At 40.5% G+C, this 19,477-nt stretch overlaps 1 protein-coding gene across 1 annotated transcript in view; it reads right to left on the reverse strand.

Moving 5' to 3' along the window:
• Window positions 1–224: 224 nt before the first annotated feature.
• LOC122814322 (eukaryotic translation initiation factor 3 subunit E-like) overlaps window positions 225–19,477 on the reverse strand; it is a 50,520-nt gene continuing 31,267 nt past the window's right edge. The window contains exons 8-9 of the mRNA XM_044086907.1: window positions 12,435–12,515; window positions 225–525 (exon numbers count right to left, since the gene is read on the reverse strand). Of these exons, the coding sequence (XP_043942842.1) occupies window positions 225–525; window positions 12,435–12,515 (382 nt within the window). The remainder of the gene's footprint in view (window positions 526–12,434; window positions 12,516–19,477) is intronic.

The raw sequence follows: 19,477 nt of genomic DNA on the forward strand, positions 1-19,477 counted from the left end.
TGAATGGAGGAGATGGTGGAGTATACAGATTTGGATGGAAGAGCAGCAGTTTAGTTTTATTAAGGTTCAGAATAAGCTGGGAGTTAGAGAGCCAAGATTCAACAGAAAGAAAGGAGGCTTGTGTTAGTGAATGAAGTTCTTGAAGGAAAGAAGCAGCACATATTAGTGTGGAGTTGTCTGCATATTGGATGACAGTAGCATGTAGTGTAGAGGTATGAAGGTTGTTAGTAAAAACAGACAAAGTAGGGTCCAAGGATGGAGCCTTGGGGAGTACCTAGAGTAACTGGAAGTAGTGGGGAAGGGTCTTTCTGCCACTGAAATGCTTGCTGTCGACCTGACAGATAGCTTTGGTACCAAGCAATAGTATGTTCACTGGGATTTAGGTCAGAAAGAACATTAATGAGTTTCTCGTGTGCAGCTGTGCCAAGTGCCTTAGAGAGGTCCAGAAAGGTTGCAGATACAAATGTTCCATTGTTTCTCTGGTTGTTTACTGTGTCTCTGAATGACATTAGGGCAGTGGTGGTGCTATGAAAAGGACAAAATCCATGTTGTGTATTAGACAGAAGTTTGTGAGTATTTAGGTGTTCCATGATTCTGTATGTGTAAACCTCTTTAGGATTTTAGATAGGGGGAAAGAATGGCAATGAGGCGATAGTTTGTCATCTCTTTTGAATTACATCCTTTGAGGAGTGGAATTATATGGGAAATTTTCCAGATATCAGGGACTAGATTTTCAGATATTGATCTGTTAATATGAATGGCTACAGGGTAGGCTATTGTGTCAGCAGCAATTGTCAGAAAATCAGCTGGTAGTTTGTCTGTGGCTAATGTTGTGGGTTTTTTAGAAGTTTGTTTAATCATGTCCATAAGAACAGGTTGTAGTATGAAGCTGTTATAGTTATTGTTTGGTTTAGTACTTGTTTGGGGGTGCAGGATGGTTGAGGGCTGGTTAGGGTGAAATACATTCAGTGAAATATTTGCTGAAGTGTCTGGCTATATTTTCTGAGGAGTTTGTTGTGGTTGAGGAGGGTGTGCCAGTTTCACCAGGTAGGTTGTTTACGGCTGACCAGAATTTTTGAGGATTGTTTAGATGCTTTATTGTGATAGTAGCTGATCTTATCTTGTTTGACCAATTTCTTTGCTTTATTTTGTAGTTCAAAGTGTAATTGTTTAGAGGCTTGATATTCAGTTTATGCCACTGGTCTCAAATTTTGTATCGAGCTTTCGGTAATGATCTTGTTTCTTTGCTCAGTCATGGTGCAAATTTAGATTTAGTTCTGAGGGATCAGGGAGGGGCATGTAAGTTCAGGATGTCTAGAAAGGCAGAGGTAAAGTAATTAAGTGCTTCATTAAGGCTGAGGGTCTTAAGTGGTTCCCAATTACAACTTTTTAGAGTAGTAATCAAGTAAGTGGGGTTAAAGTTTATTTTGTTTCTTATTAGCTGGTAGGTTGTAGGTTTAGCCTGATATGTACTTTGTTTTAGCATACAAGTTGGTAGGTGGTCACTCAGGCTGTCAGGTAGGCAGCCAGAATGATAGGATTGAGCTGGTCTATTTATCAGTATCCAGTCCAGAATTGACTGTCTCTTGGATGATTTATCAATTTTAGTGGGTTCATAGGTTTGGCTATCTGCCCGAAGGCATTTATAAAGCTAGCTGGTATGTGTTGGCTTTCGCCGCCCCCTTAGATTAGTTCCCTATGCCTCTGTCCAGCAGAGCCACTCAAGTGATCCCTGGGGTAAACTTTGTTTTCCATCAACTCATCAAGGTTTCTCTTGAAGAGTGTTAGTGAGGAGCTCTGCCTAATGTAGATAGGAATCTTGTTCCAGGGCATGGAAAGTCTCTGGGACAGGAATCTATCCCTCCAGCACGTCCTATTTATTGTTGTGGTGAGGTTTAGATCCCTAGAGTGTGTGGCTCGAGGGGAAATGGTTTTCTTTAGGTGGAGCATGTCCATCAATTCTGGGTTGGACATGGCCTTGTATGTCATGCATAGACATACCTCTCAAACTGGAAACACCAAAAATCTGGACAAGGCCCATGAAAAATAGGTACAAATCTGTACGCCAATTAACATAAAATGTGCTTGCATAATAATGTAACCCTGCCCACTCCAATGGAATTGTGGGATACCAACTTTCAAATGCAAACTGAAGAATAGACAACAAAAATATGGCACCAGAGTCCCCCTGCAGCCATGCCAATGTCCCATTACCTGTCTATTGTGCCCATTTACCATAAACACTAATGTGTGCATACTACTTCACTAATACAATGATTATTTGGATTTTATTTTTACATTTAACAGCTCAATGCGCAAACACCAATAGACATCTGCTAAACAAAGCAACACTGTCTCACAATGAAAATAGACTTGGCATTAAAACTTCTCTGCCCTTGAAACTCACATTCATTGAAACCCACACCACATTAAAAAATGCATTTGGCCAGTGGTGGATAAAGATTACCTTTGGGCTGTTCTCAAATCATTGGCCCCTTGCACACAAAACAAGAAACATACATGTTTTCTTTGATGCACCTTCCTGACTATTAAATTATATTCCTTGTATAATACAGCACACTTGTTAGACAGAGCGTATTTTACATTGTTTGAACATTATTCCAATAGGCTGTAGGCAATGAAACAAAATGCATGAACCAATAATGACAAAACTGCCCAATTCAGAACATTTCCATCATAAAAGTCTACTTCCACAGTGTCCACCACACCCACACTATAAATGGAATGACAGTAGTCTAAGCCATAGGCATCTTGCACAGCTTCTCGCAAGTATTTTCAATTTAATTTTTGTTTTGGGGGGTTACAATAGGCCGAAAATCAGGGGCACATTTTAAACATTACTTGTATAATTTTGGAAAGTTGCTAGAATAAAATGTTGTTGCCACCATGCACTTCACTGGCAAGTCTCGAACCCAGGACTCTGTGCACTACAGTCAGAGCAACATACCACTATGCCAAATCAGCAGGAAGACTGACACTTAAATGGCTATCATTTAATGAATTCAGTTCTCACTATAGCTCTCAACCTCTCTGCACAATGCCAATAATGGGGGAATAAAATTCAGTTCTCACTTCTCACCATAGCTCTCAACTCTTAGCACAAAACACCTGTAGAAAGCCAATAAAGGGGGAATACAGCCCCAAATAGGGACAAATTTCAAATACTCATCTTATAAACTTAGAAAATTGCTAGAATAAAAGGTTTTATGTTACCATTTATTTTCTGAAGAATTTGAAGTCTGAAATTCAAATGCCTGTCATTATTTAATGAATTCAATCCTGCAGTGATTTGCCACAAAAATCCTGAAAACCACAGATTTTATGAGGAACAGACCAAAAATATGAGACACAAATTTACAGGTGGCGGTGGCTAGGGACTTTAGGCTCCTTTTACACTGTAGATCAGTCCTATTATAAATGCCTTTAATCTCCTTTATGTGTACCCTAATATCTGTCTTTCCACATATCCTACCTGTTGCTCTGTAAACACTTCCTTAGCAGCTACTTAATCAGGTGGTAATTTTCCCTCTTGTTATGCCTGTATTCTTCCCCTATCTGGGATTGCACTCCCATTCTCCTTTCCCTTTCTCCTCTCCTCAGCACCATCCGCTTTGCACCTCCCTGCCATCATGTCGGTGACATCTCCCCAATATAATCCCTCCCTCACCCAAACTCCTGTTTACTATTTCACTTTATTGTTTCATGTTACTCTTCATCCTCACCCTTGCATAAGAGACCAAAATTTCCCTCTAGTCACCCTGCAAGTTCAGTATTTTTCCATTCATCTTATACCTGTTACTATATAAAACAAGAGTAGGGGTGGGAGAAAGGTAAAAAGAGTTGAGATCAGGTGGAAAGCAAGTAGAACTTGTGGGAAGTTAAAAAGTAACTGCTAACTTTTGTTGGTCTTACTTCTACATGCAGCATTGCTTTTTTGAAACTAGACATCTTGAGTTGAATGTTTTCTTTTTCCTGCTATCCTAAACTGACAGAAGAGTCATTGGATGCATGTCTTGCAAGCCTCTGGCTGTATACATGTCTAATTAGACTTTTATTTCAAAATGTTCTCACACTGGAAACATTAAAACTCTTGAAAGAAAGTCTAGCTATATACAGTTAAGTCAGAGTTTGAACCTAAACAAGTGACCACCTCAGTGTGTCTGCAAATTGCATAAAGAAAACTGACTGTTTATGAATATGCATCTAACAGCTGTTTGGTGTATTTGTCTGTGTTTGAGACCACAGATGTGTTTTTTGACAGAATAACACCTTTAAAACTATATAGTTCAACTGGCAAACCTCAATGCTTGCACATAGAAAATTATATAGATATGTGTTCTGGTTTGCACTAAACACACAATACCTCTTACTTCTTAGTCCATTTGCACTGACATGCCTGGCAAGTAAAATACATTATATGCTGTTTCTTTACACTTCACAGTTCACAAATGTGTCTCATGTACTCTTGCCAAATTGCTTTCCTTAGATGATTAGACACACTTTATATGCATCAAAGTGTTCCTGTTTAAACAAAAATATGATTTAGTGTTGTAGTATTTTCTTTACAAAAAAAAACTTTTGGTATGGTAAGCCTTTTCCTCTCATATTTGGAAGCATCATCATCTGTGAAACCCTCTAAGCATCCTTTTAAAAAGTTTTAGCTTCTCTTTGGTTTTAGACAACTGTAAAATTACCCAGTTTACTTCCACTTCTTCCCCAAACACTCTTTTTCATCTGGTAATCTGGTGATATGAATAACTCAGCATGCCTGCTCTGCTATATGCAGGTCCTTGCCTAGTGTATACTTAACAGACAAATCATATTCTGCAATCTTGGCAACATTCTTTGCAGGTTCAGCAGTAGTTTGTCCTAATACTTCATAAAGCAGTGGCTTATGGTCTGTTAGTGTGTACACAGTTTGCCCATAAATATGTTTACAGAACTTGTCGCATCCATATAATATAACAAACGAGTTACCTATTTCAGTCACACACCCACCTCATTTCTTACTTGAGTGTCCATTGAGGATTCTTTCTAATCCATTCTAGTTCATTCCATTGAGGATTCCATGAACAGTGCTACCGATAATCCATTCTCGTCTCGTTCCCTGCCGATAATCCATTCTCGTCTCCCGCTCGCATCTACAACCGGCCAGTCGGCAATGATGTGAGCTTCTTGAGCTCAATTCTGACTGGCTGGTAGCACTGACTGAGATAACGTCATCACACACGTGATGACGTCAGCTCCGACAGCATGAAAATCAAAAAACAAGAAAAAAAAATTGGAAATAAAGGAATGCCACTTGGAAATCGTGGCACCCCTTCATTTGGACCCCAAAACTCAGTAAAAACTGAGTAATTTGGGACATTTGGGAGGTATGGGCATAGATCACCTCTGAGTAGGCAGTATGCAACCGAGTGCAGCTGGAGTTTCCTCAGATGAGCTGCATAAGGCATCTGTTTGAGGTCAGTGATCCTCTTGGTTAGGTACTTCTGTGGTCTTTCCAGCTGTTTCAGGAGTCTTGTAAGGTACATCCCAAATGGGGTGTTATGAGTGATGTGTAAAGGGGCACAATGACCTCTTTTGATCTGGATGCAAACCCTTTTGTGATTAGGTGGGCCACATCGAAGGACTTTTTATCTACTTTGGCAATGTGATTATCAAAGAAGAGATTACTATCTACTTAGGTCCCCAGATCCCTTATTACATCTTCCGTATTTAGGGGGCTGCCACCTATGTGGTAGTTTGTGGGTACTTTTTTCCAAAGGGGATGACTATGCACTTTTTGGCATTTAGCTTGAGGCCATGGTTTTGACACCAGGTATCTGTCTCAGTGAGACTCTTTTGGAGGATGTCTGTATCAGCCAGACAGTCAATTATAGCCCCTAGTTTGCAGTTGTCTGTGAACTTGGTCAGCCATAGACCTCCTGTGCTTGCCTGTACCTCTGAGAACTATATGCCGAATAGGAGGTGTCCTAGGACTGAGCCCTGGGGAATGCCACTTGTAACCAGTTTAGAGTCAGACCTAGCTCTCACAACTCTTACCATGTGGGTTCTGTCCGTGAGCCATTTGGCAACCCATCTGGTGATGTTGGGGTTTATGTTCAGGCTGTGAGCTTGTCTATTATACCAGAATGGTGAATGGTGTCGAAGGCCTTTGCAAGATCTAAGTAGGCTGTGTGGACCACCTTTCCCTCATCTATAGCCTTGGTAACTGTCTCAAAGAAGTCCACCAGGTTTAGGAGGCATTATCTGCCCTTAACAAAGCCGAACTGGGTAGGGTCCATTGTTTGGAGGTTCCCAATCTCTCTGTTAATGAGATCCATCTATGATACACTCCATAGCCTTGCAGACCAAGCTAGTCAGGCTTATAGGGCAATAGTTCCCGGTGTCTGTTGTGGCTCCACCTTTGTGGAGCAGAATAACCGTTACTGTGTGCCACTCTATGGTCACGTAGCCTGTGGAGAGGCTGAGTTTGAATAGTGTGTTTAGGTGAGGAGTTAGTTCATCGATGAGCTCATGTAGGACGCAGCCTGAGACACCGTCTGGTCCCATTGATGCTGTGTTTTTGGCTTTGGAGAGGGCTGTCTTAACCTGAGTGTCTGTGATTTCAGGGGCACTACATTTTTCTGGTATGGTTATGGGCCCTTTTGGAGGTTGAGAGGGGGGGAAGTTTACACTGAACCTGTCTGCCAGTATGTTGGTGATATTGGTCGGTTCAGTGTATTTTGTGCCATTCTGCACGAACTCCGAGCAGATCTGTGAATTGCCACTTAGATGCTTGACATAGCTAAAGATTGCCTTGTGGTTATCTTTGGAGTCCTTGGCAATTTTTCTTTCAAAGCTAGTCTTGGATGATTTTATGAGGGATCATAGTTTCTTGCTGATACTGATCAGGGATGTCTTACCTTCTTGGGATGTTACTCTTTTCTGTACTAGTTTTCTCCTTCTATTGTATAGCTTGTTTATGGCAGGGGTCCACCAGACTGGTTTCCTTTTCTTGGAGGTGTGAGTCTTGGTTTTTCTTGGGATAGCAAAATCTATGCATTCTTGTAGGTGCCCATAGAGTGCATTAGTAAAAGAGTTAGTAGCTTGGGCAGCTTGGGCATCCTTTAGCATGGGAGCTTTGAAACTTTCCACCTTGGTCTTAAGTAACATGAAGTTTGCTTTTGAAAAGTTTTTCACGGTGGCTTCTTTGATTGTGGTGGGGGCAGAATGTGGATATCCAGAGTGATTAGTTTATAGTCAGATCTAACCAGCGAGGGATTGACCTCTGGTATGGAACACCGGTCGCCCATGTTGGTGATGACCAGGTCCAATATGTTGTCACCTCTGGTGGGGGTGTTGACCAGTTGATCCAGGGCATTTGAGTTTATCAATTCTAGGAAATGTTGGGTAAGGTAGTTAGTACTTGAGTATTTTCCCAGTTAATGTTTGGGTAATTGAAATCACCCAATATCAGGGTGTTTCATAGGACCTTTATGTTTCCCGGTGTTTACAGAAATGTGGAATGGGGGTCCAGGGACATGGTGGGTGATCTGTAGCAAGCTACAATTTGAATTGCAGTTTTGCCCGTTGTTAGTTACATGTGGATGATCTCTGAAGCATCGTGCTGTGCCACTAACCTGGGGGTGTGGGTATCCTTGATGAATATGGATCCACCCCCGCCTTTTGTATTTCGGTCTGGGCTTGTGGCCGAAATGTATGGTATGAGTTGTAGCTTGGTAGGCTGGGGTGCTCTCTGGAGCCTTAAACCAGGTTTCTGTTACTGCACATATATCGATTTTCTCCGTACTGAGGAGTGCCTCGAGAGTGTGCATTTTGAGGTTTAGACTTCTGGCATTGAATAGCATTACTCTCAGTTTTTTGTTACTTGTGATATTTATGGTGTTGGGTTTGTCTTTTGAGCCTTGCCTAAAAAAGGCACTATGGGGTGGCAAGAGCCTTGGCCAGTATTTGAAAGCCTAAGAGTGACAGGTGCAAGCCATCTCTAGCGAAGCAGCATGGCTTGTCGAGCATGTCATCCCAGGCTGACAGACACTGGATCCCCTTTGAATAACACCAGAAGCTTAGCCAATTGTTGAAATCAATATATTTTTTTATACCATGGTATCATTCTTTGTGAGGGCAGGATGCTACTCAAGGTCAGGGTCATACCAGCCTGGGCTACATGATCAGAGAGCTCTTCCATTTCTCTTTTCATGTAGTCCAGGGAGGTACGGCTCAGGTCATTCACACCAACATGGATAATGGCAGAGCCATATTTGTACTTGTTGTGGAGTGTCCTGAGTGCTTGTGTTATGTGGCGGATCCTGGCACCTGACAGGCAGCTGACAGTAACCTTCTCCTTGTTCAGCCTAGTGACTGGATTATTTCCTTGATTCCATGGAGGTTGATGTAATTGGTGGGATTGCTTGAGTTACGAGTTAGTCAATTTATATTATTGTGCCCTATAAAGACTATTTCATGAGTAAATGCATTGAAGGCCCAATTTAGTAAGTTCTCTAGTGTGAATATGTTATTACTGGGTGGGATGTAGCATCCAATTATGTTAATACATTTTGGGTACTTAATTTTTAGACTGGTAAGGGTAACTTCAGCTTTGTCAAGAGTAAGGGTGGATAGTTCCAAAATTAAAACATTAAGCTGATTTTTAAACAAAATGGCTAAGCTACCTCCCTTTTTCTTTTTTCTATCATTATGTAAGAGATTATAACCTGGTGCCAAGTTTCATTATTTGTAATGTCTGGTTTTAGCCATGTTTCAGATAGAAGGACAATATCAGGTGAATATAGTCAGAGGTTGGCATGTAGATCATGATTTTTTTAGTAATGCTTCTTAAGTTTATATTTAGTAATAGTAGATCTGCAGCTTTCCTAGGGAGTTGAAGTGTGATGTGATGGTGATTAGAGTATTGAGTGGAGGAGCTGGGAATAGGAGTAGGTGGACCGGGATTAGGATGTATATCACCAGTGAGAGATAGTTTACATGCCACATAACCTATGATTTTTATGATTTTTGTCATATACTTATCACATTTCAGGGAAGGTTTGGGGATAAGTAAGGAGTGTAATTAGTTGCTGATATGTTGAAAATGGATAGATAGCTGAGAGAATTAAAATAAGCAGAGTTTTGAGAATGTGGGGTAGTGGTGGCTTGGTGGAGCATTTAATCAATTAGATTGACATGATATGAAGTACTGTAGGCAAGTATTGTGAGAATTGCTAGGGTAGTGAGGTATAGTTGGAGCATATTGTTATTTAAATGAAGATTTTATTTAACTAACAGATTATCTAGCAGGGTATAGTTTAGTTAGAGGTCATAGCAATGTTAAAAGCAGTTTTAATGCCTAGGTGAGATGAGTAGTAAGTTATTTTATCATGTAGGTATACAAGAAGTAGGAGAGAAAGTGGGAGAGATGGGTTATTTGAAATACCTATGTTGTCCTATTATGATATTGTTCTAAGTTTACAGTTTCATTTTATGCCAGAGGAGTTAAAATTAGATAGAAATGAGTACTATGTAGTAGAGTGGAGACTGGGATTGCTAGGTTGTATTTGCATGTAAAGGATATAGGTACATGAGCTGAGGTAGGGCAGTTATAGGTAGGGAATAGTCGGGTAGTTAAGGGATATGGTTGGAGTAGAGAGGTGAGAAAGAAAGGGTCTGATGGAATGGATCGATGGGCAGATTAAGTCAGAGGGATTTGATTTGTACATGTACAGGTATGGGAGTGGCTATGGTGTATAAATGTACTTGAAGTGGGGGTGGCTGGAAATGGGAGTAGGGTAGGGGAGTGGAGTGAGCCAGAGTGGAGCAAGAGTGAATGTACCAAGTATAACCATGAGGCTGAGGAGTCAGCAACAACAAAAACAATCAGCCACCTGCAAACCCAGCCCCAGGTTAGTGTAGAGAAGGAGATAGAATACTATGGCTTAAACATAATATGCAGTAAATTAGTTAAAATGTAGACTATATTTTGTGAGAAAATGTAGCTTGGGAGGTAAACTACAACAGCTGAGTTATTTAATATTCAGAAAAATAGCAACAATGCTGACCTTATTTTGTGAGAAAACATAGATTGGGGAGGTGAACTACAAGGGTCAACAGACAAGGAGGGGGAACTGAGTTTATGGTCCCTGACTAGTGTGCACAACCTTATGTTAATTTTAAGTACTCTAAATGAAACAAATAGTTAATAGCACATACACTGTATTCAGAAAACAGATAGTGGTTTGAGTAGCACAGGTACTTTGAGTTGATAGGGGAGAGCTCCAGGCGATTTATTCTGTGTGGGGATACTCGCATTTTATAAGAGAAGGGAAGTGTAAAGGGAAAATGAGAAAAAGAGGTTTAGGAGAATATATTAGGAAGTGGGTTATAAAGGCAGCACAACAATGCAGGTCACATAAATCCTGGTGTGCACAAACATGATAAATAATACAAGTGCAAAACATAAGCAGATAAAAGCCCTTTTTGACCTTAATAGCAAGAGACAATTACACCAAAATAAACAGATGCTACTATGTAATGTAATAATGACATGCAGGTTGCAAATGAATTGCACACTTTGTAAAGTGACTGATAACATCAGCCGGTTCATGGAACCATAGATAAAAGAGGCTGCATTGCTTTACTAGGAAGGGCTAGAAATTATTCAAATATATTGCACAAATTAAGGTGTCTGACTATAATGAAGCAGATGTGAAAAAGCGATAAGAGTTACATTTGAAAACATGTACAGTTAATGCTTCTAATATTCTATATAAATACAAGTATGGAGTGTCAACGCTATTAATCTCAGCTGGCCAGCAACACATTTCAACACTGTTACCAGTTGTTTGGGGCATTTCCAACAAACCATACACTTTTTATTTTGAGAAGGTCGACTCCCCAAAAATCAGGAGGACCAGTAGAAGCACCCAATGTAGTTACTGATGGAGTTTGTGACTGGCAAACCAAGCAGATTGAACAGTTTACATTTAACCGTGCATGTGCGTTAAATACTTGTACTAGTCCCAGACAAAAATGTCAGTATCCTTACATTAAACTAGGTCATTATACAAAGTATATTATAGGCAAGTTTACCTGGTAAGCACACGGAGATGGGATGTCATGTATTTACAGCCCTACTGCAGAGAGAGAATAGAAGTTTAAACATGGCACCCTAGGGGTAGGAGAAATTTGAAATCTACGTTCATGCACTGTGGGGGAGGGAGTTAGATTCCACCAATCCATGGTAACAAATACACAGATAGTTACCCACAAGCCTGAGGAGTCAGGAACAACAAAAACAATCAGCCACCTACAAACCCAGCCCCAGGCTAGTGTAGAGAAAGCAATGGAATACTATGGCTTAAAATGTAATATGCAGTAATTTAGGTAAAACATAGAATGCATTTTGTCAGAAAATGTAGCTTGGGAGGTAAACTACGAGGGTTGAGTAATTTAATATGCAGAAAAATAGTAATAATGCTGAACCTGGTTAATAATATAAATAACCAACCCACAGTAACTTATCCAAGTTCTCTAATTATGCCTTACAAACTTATTCTTTTCAACAGTATCTGGTAAAAACCTTTGTGTATACTTGCAGAACTATATATGCTTCTGCAAACATTGTTGTGTTTGTGGTATCAGCTTTTGAAGGAACATCTTATTCTTGAATGAATGCTGTAAATACCTACATTATTACCCACTGTTTCTACATTGTAAACTACTGTTTTCTGCTGTTCATAGTTTAAATAATTGCATGTGTATGTTTCCTTGTTACTACCCTTTCTGATTTTTATGTTTTCTATTGCTGCTTAACATTCAGGTTGTGCCTGAACAGACTCCTCAGACTGGCATACGTATCTGGATAACAAATGTAAACACATAACTAAATAAATGTTATTTATCTGTACAAGCACATAAATAAATCTATTTTATTTTTCCTTTAAACATGCATTTTCTTCTAAACTTGTTTTCAGTACTTTACTTTCCTGATATTCTGATGGGGGATAAACAGGATTTCTTGCATGCTCCACCCCTGCTAGTTTAAATGATTGTTACAGAAATCCTTTAATCTAGTATCTTAGATCTTGTTCAGACACTGGCTATCATGACCCCTCCCTGAGTATAGGAAAACAGAAACACCACTCAATCCCTAGCCCCCCAGCCAATGCTTTAGGGATCAGAATCATTAACTGAAACTGAGTTGCTTGTGTTGATCCAGAGTTCTATCCCTTTACACAATGTAGACAGCTTTTAAACATTTTCACTCCACAGGTAACTCAGAGCTTGTGACAGGTTTTCAACAGTGGTGTTGATATGTAGAAATGAGTCACAGTCTTACAATCATACACAGTACAAAAAGTACAGGAAAAAGGTCTTGTATTTAAGCATATCAAACTGAGTGATGGCCTACTTACCTCTTTTCCATTCTGTTCTGTTTCTGGCCTTGTATCAATACCTCCCTCCTGTACTCATTCTGCTGTTCTTTCCTGGTTCGGCTGGTGTAAAGCAGAGAAACAAATAATTACATTTAATTTCTCAGTACTGTTGTTTCGCTCTTCTGTCTTATCTCTGTGTGATCTGGATTACTGGTTAATCTGCATAAGACTCACTGAATTATGATTATTACTGCTGCTTAAAATGCACTTTTCTCCAACTACTAATACAAAATAACCTTTCTAACTTACAATCACTTACTTGTTTACTTTGCAGGTAATGTATCTATTTACTAATCATTTATTATCCCACATTTAAGGATAGATTCTAGAATAATTTACACTTAGGGCAAGAAATTGCCCAAAGCTGTGAAATGCTATCCAATAAAAGTGATTCCAAAAGAAAGCTTGTACTGCCTGTGCAGATGACATAGGCTGACAGCCTTTGTGAATGTCCTAACAAGGTGTGTCCACTTTCAGGTAAAGTCTTGATGACCTGAACATTCCATGGGTGTGAGTAAAAAGTTGGTGTTGCATACCAGTACATCCTGGCATGCCCTGTACAGATTCCATGTACGTGGTATTTATTTATTTATTTTACATTCGCTTAGCAGGAAATTCCAACTGGACATAAGTCCTTTTTTAGCAGAGGCGTAGGGAGAAAAGCTCCATGTTTATGAACAATAATTATTACAATAAATGAAGGATACACAAAATTCATACATAGAAGTTAATATATACAATTTTACAATTTAGGGAAAGTGACATGATACATGAAGGGTTACAATAAGATACAAATTTCATTCATGGAAACTATTATATACAGTTTTACAAGTAAAGAAAGGTATCATGATATTGGAAGTGTGACAAGAACAGTCAATGATACATATCATAAGTCTGAGAGATATAGGACATTCCATATATTACATAACTCAGAGAAACAGACAAGAGGTCTTGCATGGAACATGTTGAATACACTGAGGAGGTTCTGTGGCCTGCTATGTGGAAATGCTGAATGTGGAAGGAGAAAGTAGGCAGTTACTGGTTAGTAAGCATGAAACTTAGTTGTGGAAAGAGAGGAGAATAGAGTTATATTGTGGATTGGTACTAGCCAGGAGTGGCACAAGAGCAGAGCCATGTAACAGCCAGGTGAGCGTTGAAAGTTTTTTTGAATTTTGCAGTAAATTAGGTAAAATGTAGATTGTATTTTGTGAGAAAATGTACCTTGGGAGGTAAACTACAAGGGTTAAGTAATGTAATATGCAGAAAAATAGCAACAATGTTGACCTTATTTTGTGAGAAAATATAGACTGGGGAGGTGAACTACATGGGTTAAGAGAGGAGGGGGAACTGAGTTTATGGTGCCTGACTAGTGTGCACACCCTTACATTAACTTTAAGTACTGTAAATGAAACCAATAATTAATAGCACATACACTGTATTCAGTAAATTGATAGAGGTTTGAGTAGCACAGGTACTTTGAATTGATAGGGGAGAGTTCCTGGTGATTTATTCTTTGTGGGGATACCCTCGTTCTTAAAGAGAAGAGAACTTCAGATGCTGTAAATCAGCTAGTGTTCAAATACTCATTAACCATCTCCTTTATCTGATTGCATTAGTCATTTGTAGTGTCTGTCTTGCTTCATACCTTTAACTGCTTTAGCCTTTTCTCCTCAGTAAACCCCGTACAAATGTATCCCCTAACAAACAGAATAAACACATCACATATACTTCAGCATATAGCAAAATAGTACACACAACATGCACACACACACACACGCATATGCACACACATGCATGCACACACGCACACACACACACACACACACACACACACACACACACACACACACACACACACACACACACACACACACACACATTAACACACAAACACACACAGTCCCTGTCAGCCAACTTTGCTTACATCTCTCTGCATGTGCTATACTTTAAAATGGGAAAATTGGTATCATCTGTTACAGACGGGAGCATGTCTGCAGAGGAGCTTGACAAAATTTATTATTTGGGCACAACAGAACAATATGCTGACAATTACATCAGCAACTAAGCATATGAAATGTGTAAGACATAGGTTTCAGGGTAAATATTTAATACAGTACACAGTGATTGAAACTGTGGATTCATTTACAGACCTGGATATATGGGTAGACCCATCTTTGAAATTTTCTGATCATATCATCCATTTGCTTAATGATATTTATAAAATTATTACATAATGTTTTAATTTTTTTTTTTTAAATCGCTGTTCCGAGTGTTCAGGATTTTCAGCGTTCGCTGAACTAGGGTTGATGAATAAGTGTTTGTTTTTTTAAGCATTCGCTTATTTAATATAGACCCTGAGAGATGTACTACTTGGATCTCTGAGAGGAGCTGATCCCTGGAATAGACCACCAAGTTATATTGGGTCTATAGCATATATTTGAACTTTTACAAGTTCGAACACCATAAGTTTTGAACTGAAATGTTTGAACTTGTAAAAGTTTGAATACCTAAAAAAAAAAAAAAAAAAACAAAACTTCAGTAACAGGTTTAAGCAGGGGGGCAAGTTCCCCTGCACCCCCCACACCCCCGGTCTTTAAATATACCAACTCCGAGATCGCGCTACAGTGTAAAACAGTGTAAAAAAAAGTAAAAGGAAATCTTACCTTTCCGCACTGTACTCTGTTAAAGTGCAATCTCAGAGTTGGTATATTTAAAGAGCGGGGGGTGTGGGGGGTACAGGGTAGCTTGCCCCCCTGCTTAAACCCATTAGGTAAGTGTTTTCTTTCTTTCTTGGTGTTCGAAGTTGTAATACTTCGAATATATGATATAGACCCGTTATAGTAAAGCAAGCACTAGTCTAGATGTTTTTAAGAACAACATGGACATTTATTATGGGGATGATTGTTTTGTGATACTGGCAAACTAGAAGAGCATCATTGCCCATGCCTGAAATATTTGTATGTCCAGCGGTGTGAACTTTGGCTCTACATGATGGCTACTGTTGAAATGACACCCCTAATCTATGTGCAAAAATAGGAAAAGGGTTGTGGATGGATAGCTGTAGGTATAACAAAGCATATTACACAAACCTAGGAAAGCATTTAAATTTATATATATCTCTCTCTATGTATACTTAATGTGCATTGCAGCATACACATACACACACGCACACAGACACACACACACACACACATATATATATATATATATATATATATATATATACATATATATATATATATATATATATATATATATATATATATATATATATATATATATATATATATATATATATATGGGTCCCCTTCACTATACCGACACGCTACAAAGCCAACACTCAAAACACCGACACCAAAAGACCGACGACTCAGATGATCGACAAGGTGAGATCCCGACAGCCAAAACACCGACATGGGCAACGTGTGAGCGCGACGCGGTAAGTGTGCGATAGTGAGGGATTTAGGGTTAGGGAGCAGACAGGTAAGTGTGCGATAGTTAGGGATTTAGGGTTAGGGTGTGGGAAAGGTGAGTGTGCGGTAGTGTCGGACTTAGGGTTAGGGTGCGGGTAAGGTTCACTATACCGACACGCTACAAAGCCAACACTCAAAACACTGACACCAAAAGACCGACGACTCAGATGATCGACAAGGTGAGATCCCGACAGCCAAAACACCGACATGGGCAACGTGTGAGCGCGACGCGGTAAGTGTGCGATAGTGAGGGATTTAGGGTTAGGGAGCAGACAGGTAAGTGTGCGATAGTGAGGGATTTAGGGTTAGGGAGCAGACAGGTAAGTGTGCGATAGTAAGGGATTTAGGGTTAGGGTGTGGGAAAGGTGAGTGTGCGGTAGTGTCGGACTTAGGGTTAGGGTGCGGGTAAGGTAAATGTGTGATAGTGACGGACTGTACTTTTAGGGGCGGGTTAAGTGAGTTAGGGTTAGGATGCGGGTAGGGTGAGTGTGCGATAGTGATGGACTTTATGTTTAAGGGTGGGTTAAGTGAGTTAGGCTGAGGGTGCAGGTAGGGTAAGTGTGCGATAGTGACCGACTTTAGGTTTAGGGGTGGGTTAAGTGAGTTAGGGTTAGGGTGCGGGTAGGGTAAGTGTGCGGTTGTGTCGGTCCTTAGGGTTAGGGTTTGGGTTAAGGTTAGGCATGTATAGTTGTGTGTAATGTGTAGTTTACGTTTTGTGTGTCGGTGTTTTGGGTGTTGGTGTTATGGTGTTTGGTTTTGTGAGTTGTCGGTATTGTGTGTTTTCGGTCTTTTGGTGTCGGTGTTTTGGGTGTGGTGTGTCGGTGTAGTGAAGGGGATCTATATATATATATATATATATATATATATATATATATATATATATATATATATATATACACACACACACACACACACACACACACACACACACACACACACACACACACACACACACACACACACACGCGCGCGCGCACACACGCACATCATGTTCACATTTAGCACCATATTAAACTGCATGGGCATACACTGTCCTTGTGTCCCATAAACCACTTCAAAGTGTATACAAATACACAGGTGTATTCATGGGAACTGTTTTTTTTCCCAAAGGGGATAACAACACATTTTTTGGCATTGAGCTTATGGCCATGATTCTGACACCAGTCATTGGTCTCAGTGAGGCCTTTCTGTAGGATGTTAACATCACTTGCGGAGTTACCCATCTTGCAATCATCTGCGAACTTTGTCAGCCAGAGTCCCTTCATGTTGGCCTGGACTTCTGAGAAGTAGATCCTAAACAGGAGTGGACCCGGGACTGAACCCTGTGGGACTCCACTCGTGACTGGTCGGCAGTCTGACTTGGAGTCAGCTACTTTCCCACTGTGGGTTCTATCTGTGAGCCAGTTTGCAACCCACATAATGATATATGGATCGATGCCTAGCTTAGGATTCCTGAGTGTGGAATGGTACCAAAGGCCTTGGCCAGATCAAGGTAGGCTGTATGAACCACCTTGCCCTCATCCACAGCTCTAGTGACTGACTCAAAGAAGTCGACCAAGTTGAACAGGCATGACCTACCCTTCACAAAGCCAAACTGTGTGGGATCCAGAGTTTGGAGATTCCCTATATCCTTGTTTATTAGGTCCATGAGGATGCGTTCCATAGCTTTGCATATCAGACTTGTCAGGCTAATGGGGCGATAGTTCCCAGTGTCTGTAGTCACTCCTCTTTTGTGGAGAGGGATGACTGTAGCAGTGCACCATTTGGTAGGGACAAAGCCTGAGGAGAGGCTGTGAATGAACAGGGCACACTGGTGAGGTGCCAGTTCACTCTGTAGTTCATGTAGAACACAGCCGGGAATATTGTCAGGTCCCATATAAGCTGTATTCTTTGTCTTGGACAGTGCTGTTTTAACTTGTGCAGCAGTAATACTGGGTGCCTGGCAATCTACTGGTATTATGATTGGTCCTTTGGGGGGGAGAGAGGGGTAAAGTTGGCACTGAATCTGTTGGCCAGCATATTGGCAATATCTGTTGGCTTGGTATAGGAGGTACCATTGTGCAGCAGCTCATAGCAAATCTGGGTATTGCTGTGGAGATTCTTTACATAAGAATGTGGATTTCAAAGGTGATTAGTTTGTGGTCGGATCTAACCAAGGAGGGGTTGCCTATTGGTGTAGAGCAACGGTCGCCCATGTTAGTAATGACTAGGTCAAAGATGTTGCTACCTCTAGTGGAGGTAAGAACGAGCTGGTGCAGGGCATTGGAGTTAATGAATTCCAGGAAATGTTGGGCAAGTGTACTGGTACATGAGTAGTTTTCCCAGTTGATGGAGGGGTAGTTGAAGTCACTCAGTATGAGAGTGTTTTAGACCCTAATATACTCCAGGGTGCTTAGGAATGTGGAGCGTGAGTCTTGGGACATGGTTGGAGACCTATAACAGGCTACAACCTGAATCGCTGTCTTACCCAATGTTAGCTGCACCTGAAGTATCTCTGATGCATTATGTTGGGCTGCCAGCCTGGAGGTGTGCACATCCTTTATGAATATGAAACACCACCACCTTTGGAGCTTCAGTCCAAGTTCTGGGGCCGAAAGGTGTTGAATGAGTTGTAGCCTGGTAGTGTAGGGGTGCTTTCTTGAACCAGGTCTCTGTTACAGCACAAATGTCAATGTTCTCTATTTTAAGGAGGGCTTCGGGTGAGTGCATTTTGAGATTTAGACTTCTAGCATTGAGCAGCATAACCTTCAGATTGCATTTATTTGTGGCTGTTACACTGGTAATTTGGTCTTTGGAAAACCACCTAAAAAGGCACTATAGGGATGTCAAGAGCTTTGGCCAGTATCCAGAAGCCCAAGGATGACAGATGCATGCCATCTCTGGCAAAGCATTGAGGTCTGTCAATCATGTCACCCCAGGCAGACAGATACTGGATCCCCTTAGAATGACACCAGAAATTTAGCCAATTGTTGAAATCAATCATTTTCTCCTTGTACTGTGGTATCATTCTTGGTGATGGTAGGATCCTGCTCAGAGCTAGGGTCATACCCGCCTAGGCTACATAATCTGAGAGCTCCTCCATGTCTCTTTTCATGTAGTCCAGGGAGGTATGTCTCAGGTCATTCACACCCACATGTACAATGACAGAGTCATATCTGAGTGCGTGCATTATGTGACTGATCCTGACACCTGACAGACTGCTGACTGTTACTTTCTCCTTATTTAACAAGGTTCTAATCTGGTTCTCTTTAGATCTCTGTGACTAGATTGAGAGCCATGATACTGATATAGTTAATTCCAGATCTGTACAAACATGAGTTTAACTACCCAAGTAGGTCTTCCTTAAGGGTTTTTTAAAATTTCACAATGCAGAGTTATATGTGGCAAATAGGCATGACATTCTCAGCAATTTCTGCATGATCTGTCATCTGTGAATATTATCATTGGTCAGTTTTATTGTGAGATTAGATTAGAAGAATCAAAGTATATGTTTCCAGTCAAACAGGTTTCTCACAATGTAGACAGTCCCCAGTAAACAGTGGAATCTGA

The sequence above is a fragment of the Protopterus annectens genome, chromosome 10.part0, assembly GCF_019279795.1.
Source record: "Protopterus annectens isolate FY-2018-M chromosome 10.part0, PAN1.0, whole genome shotgun sequence".
In the NCBI taxonomy this organism is placed as follows: Eukaryota; Metazoa; Chordata; order Ceratodontiformes; family Protopteridae; genus Protopterus; species Protopterus annectens.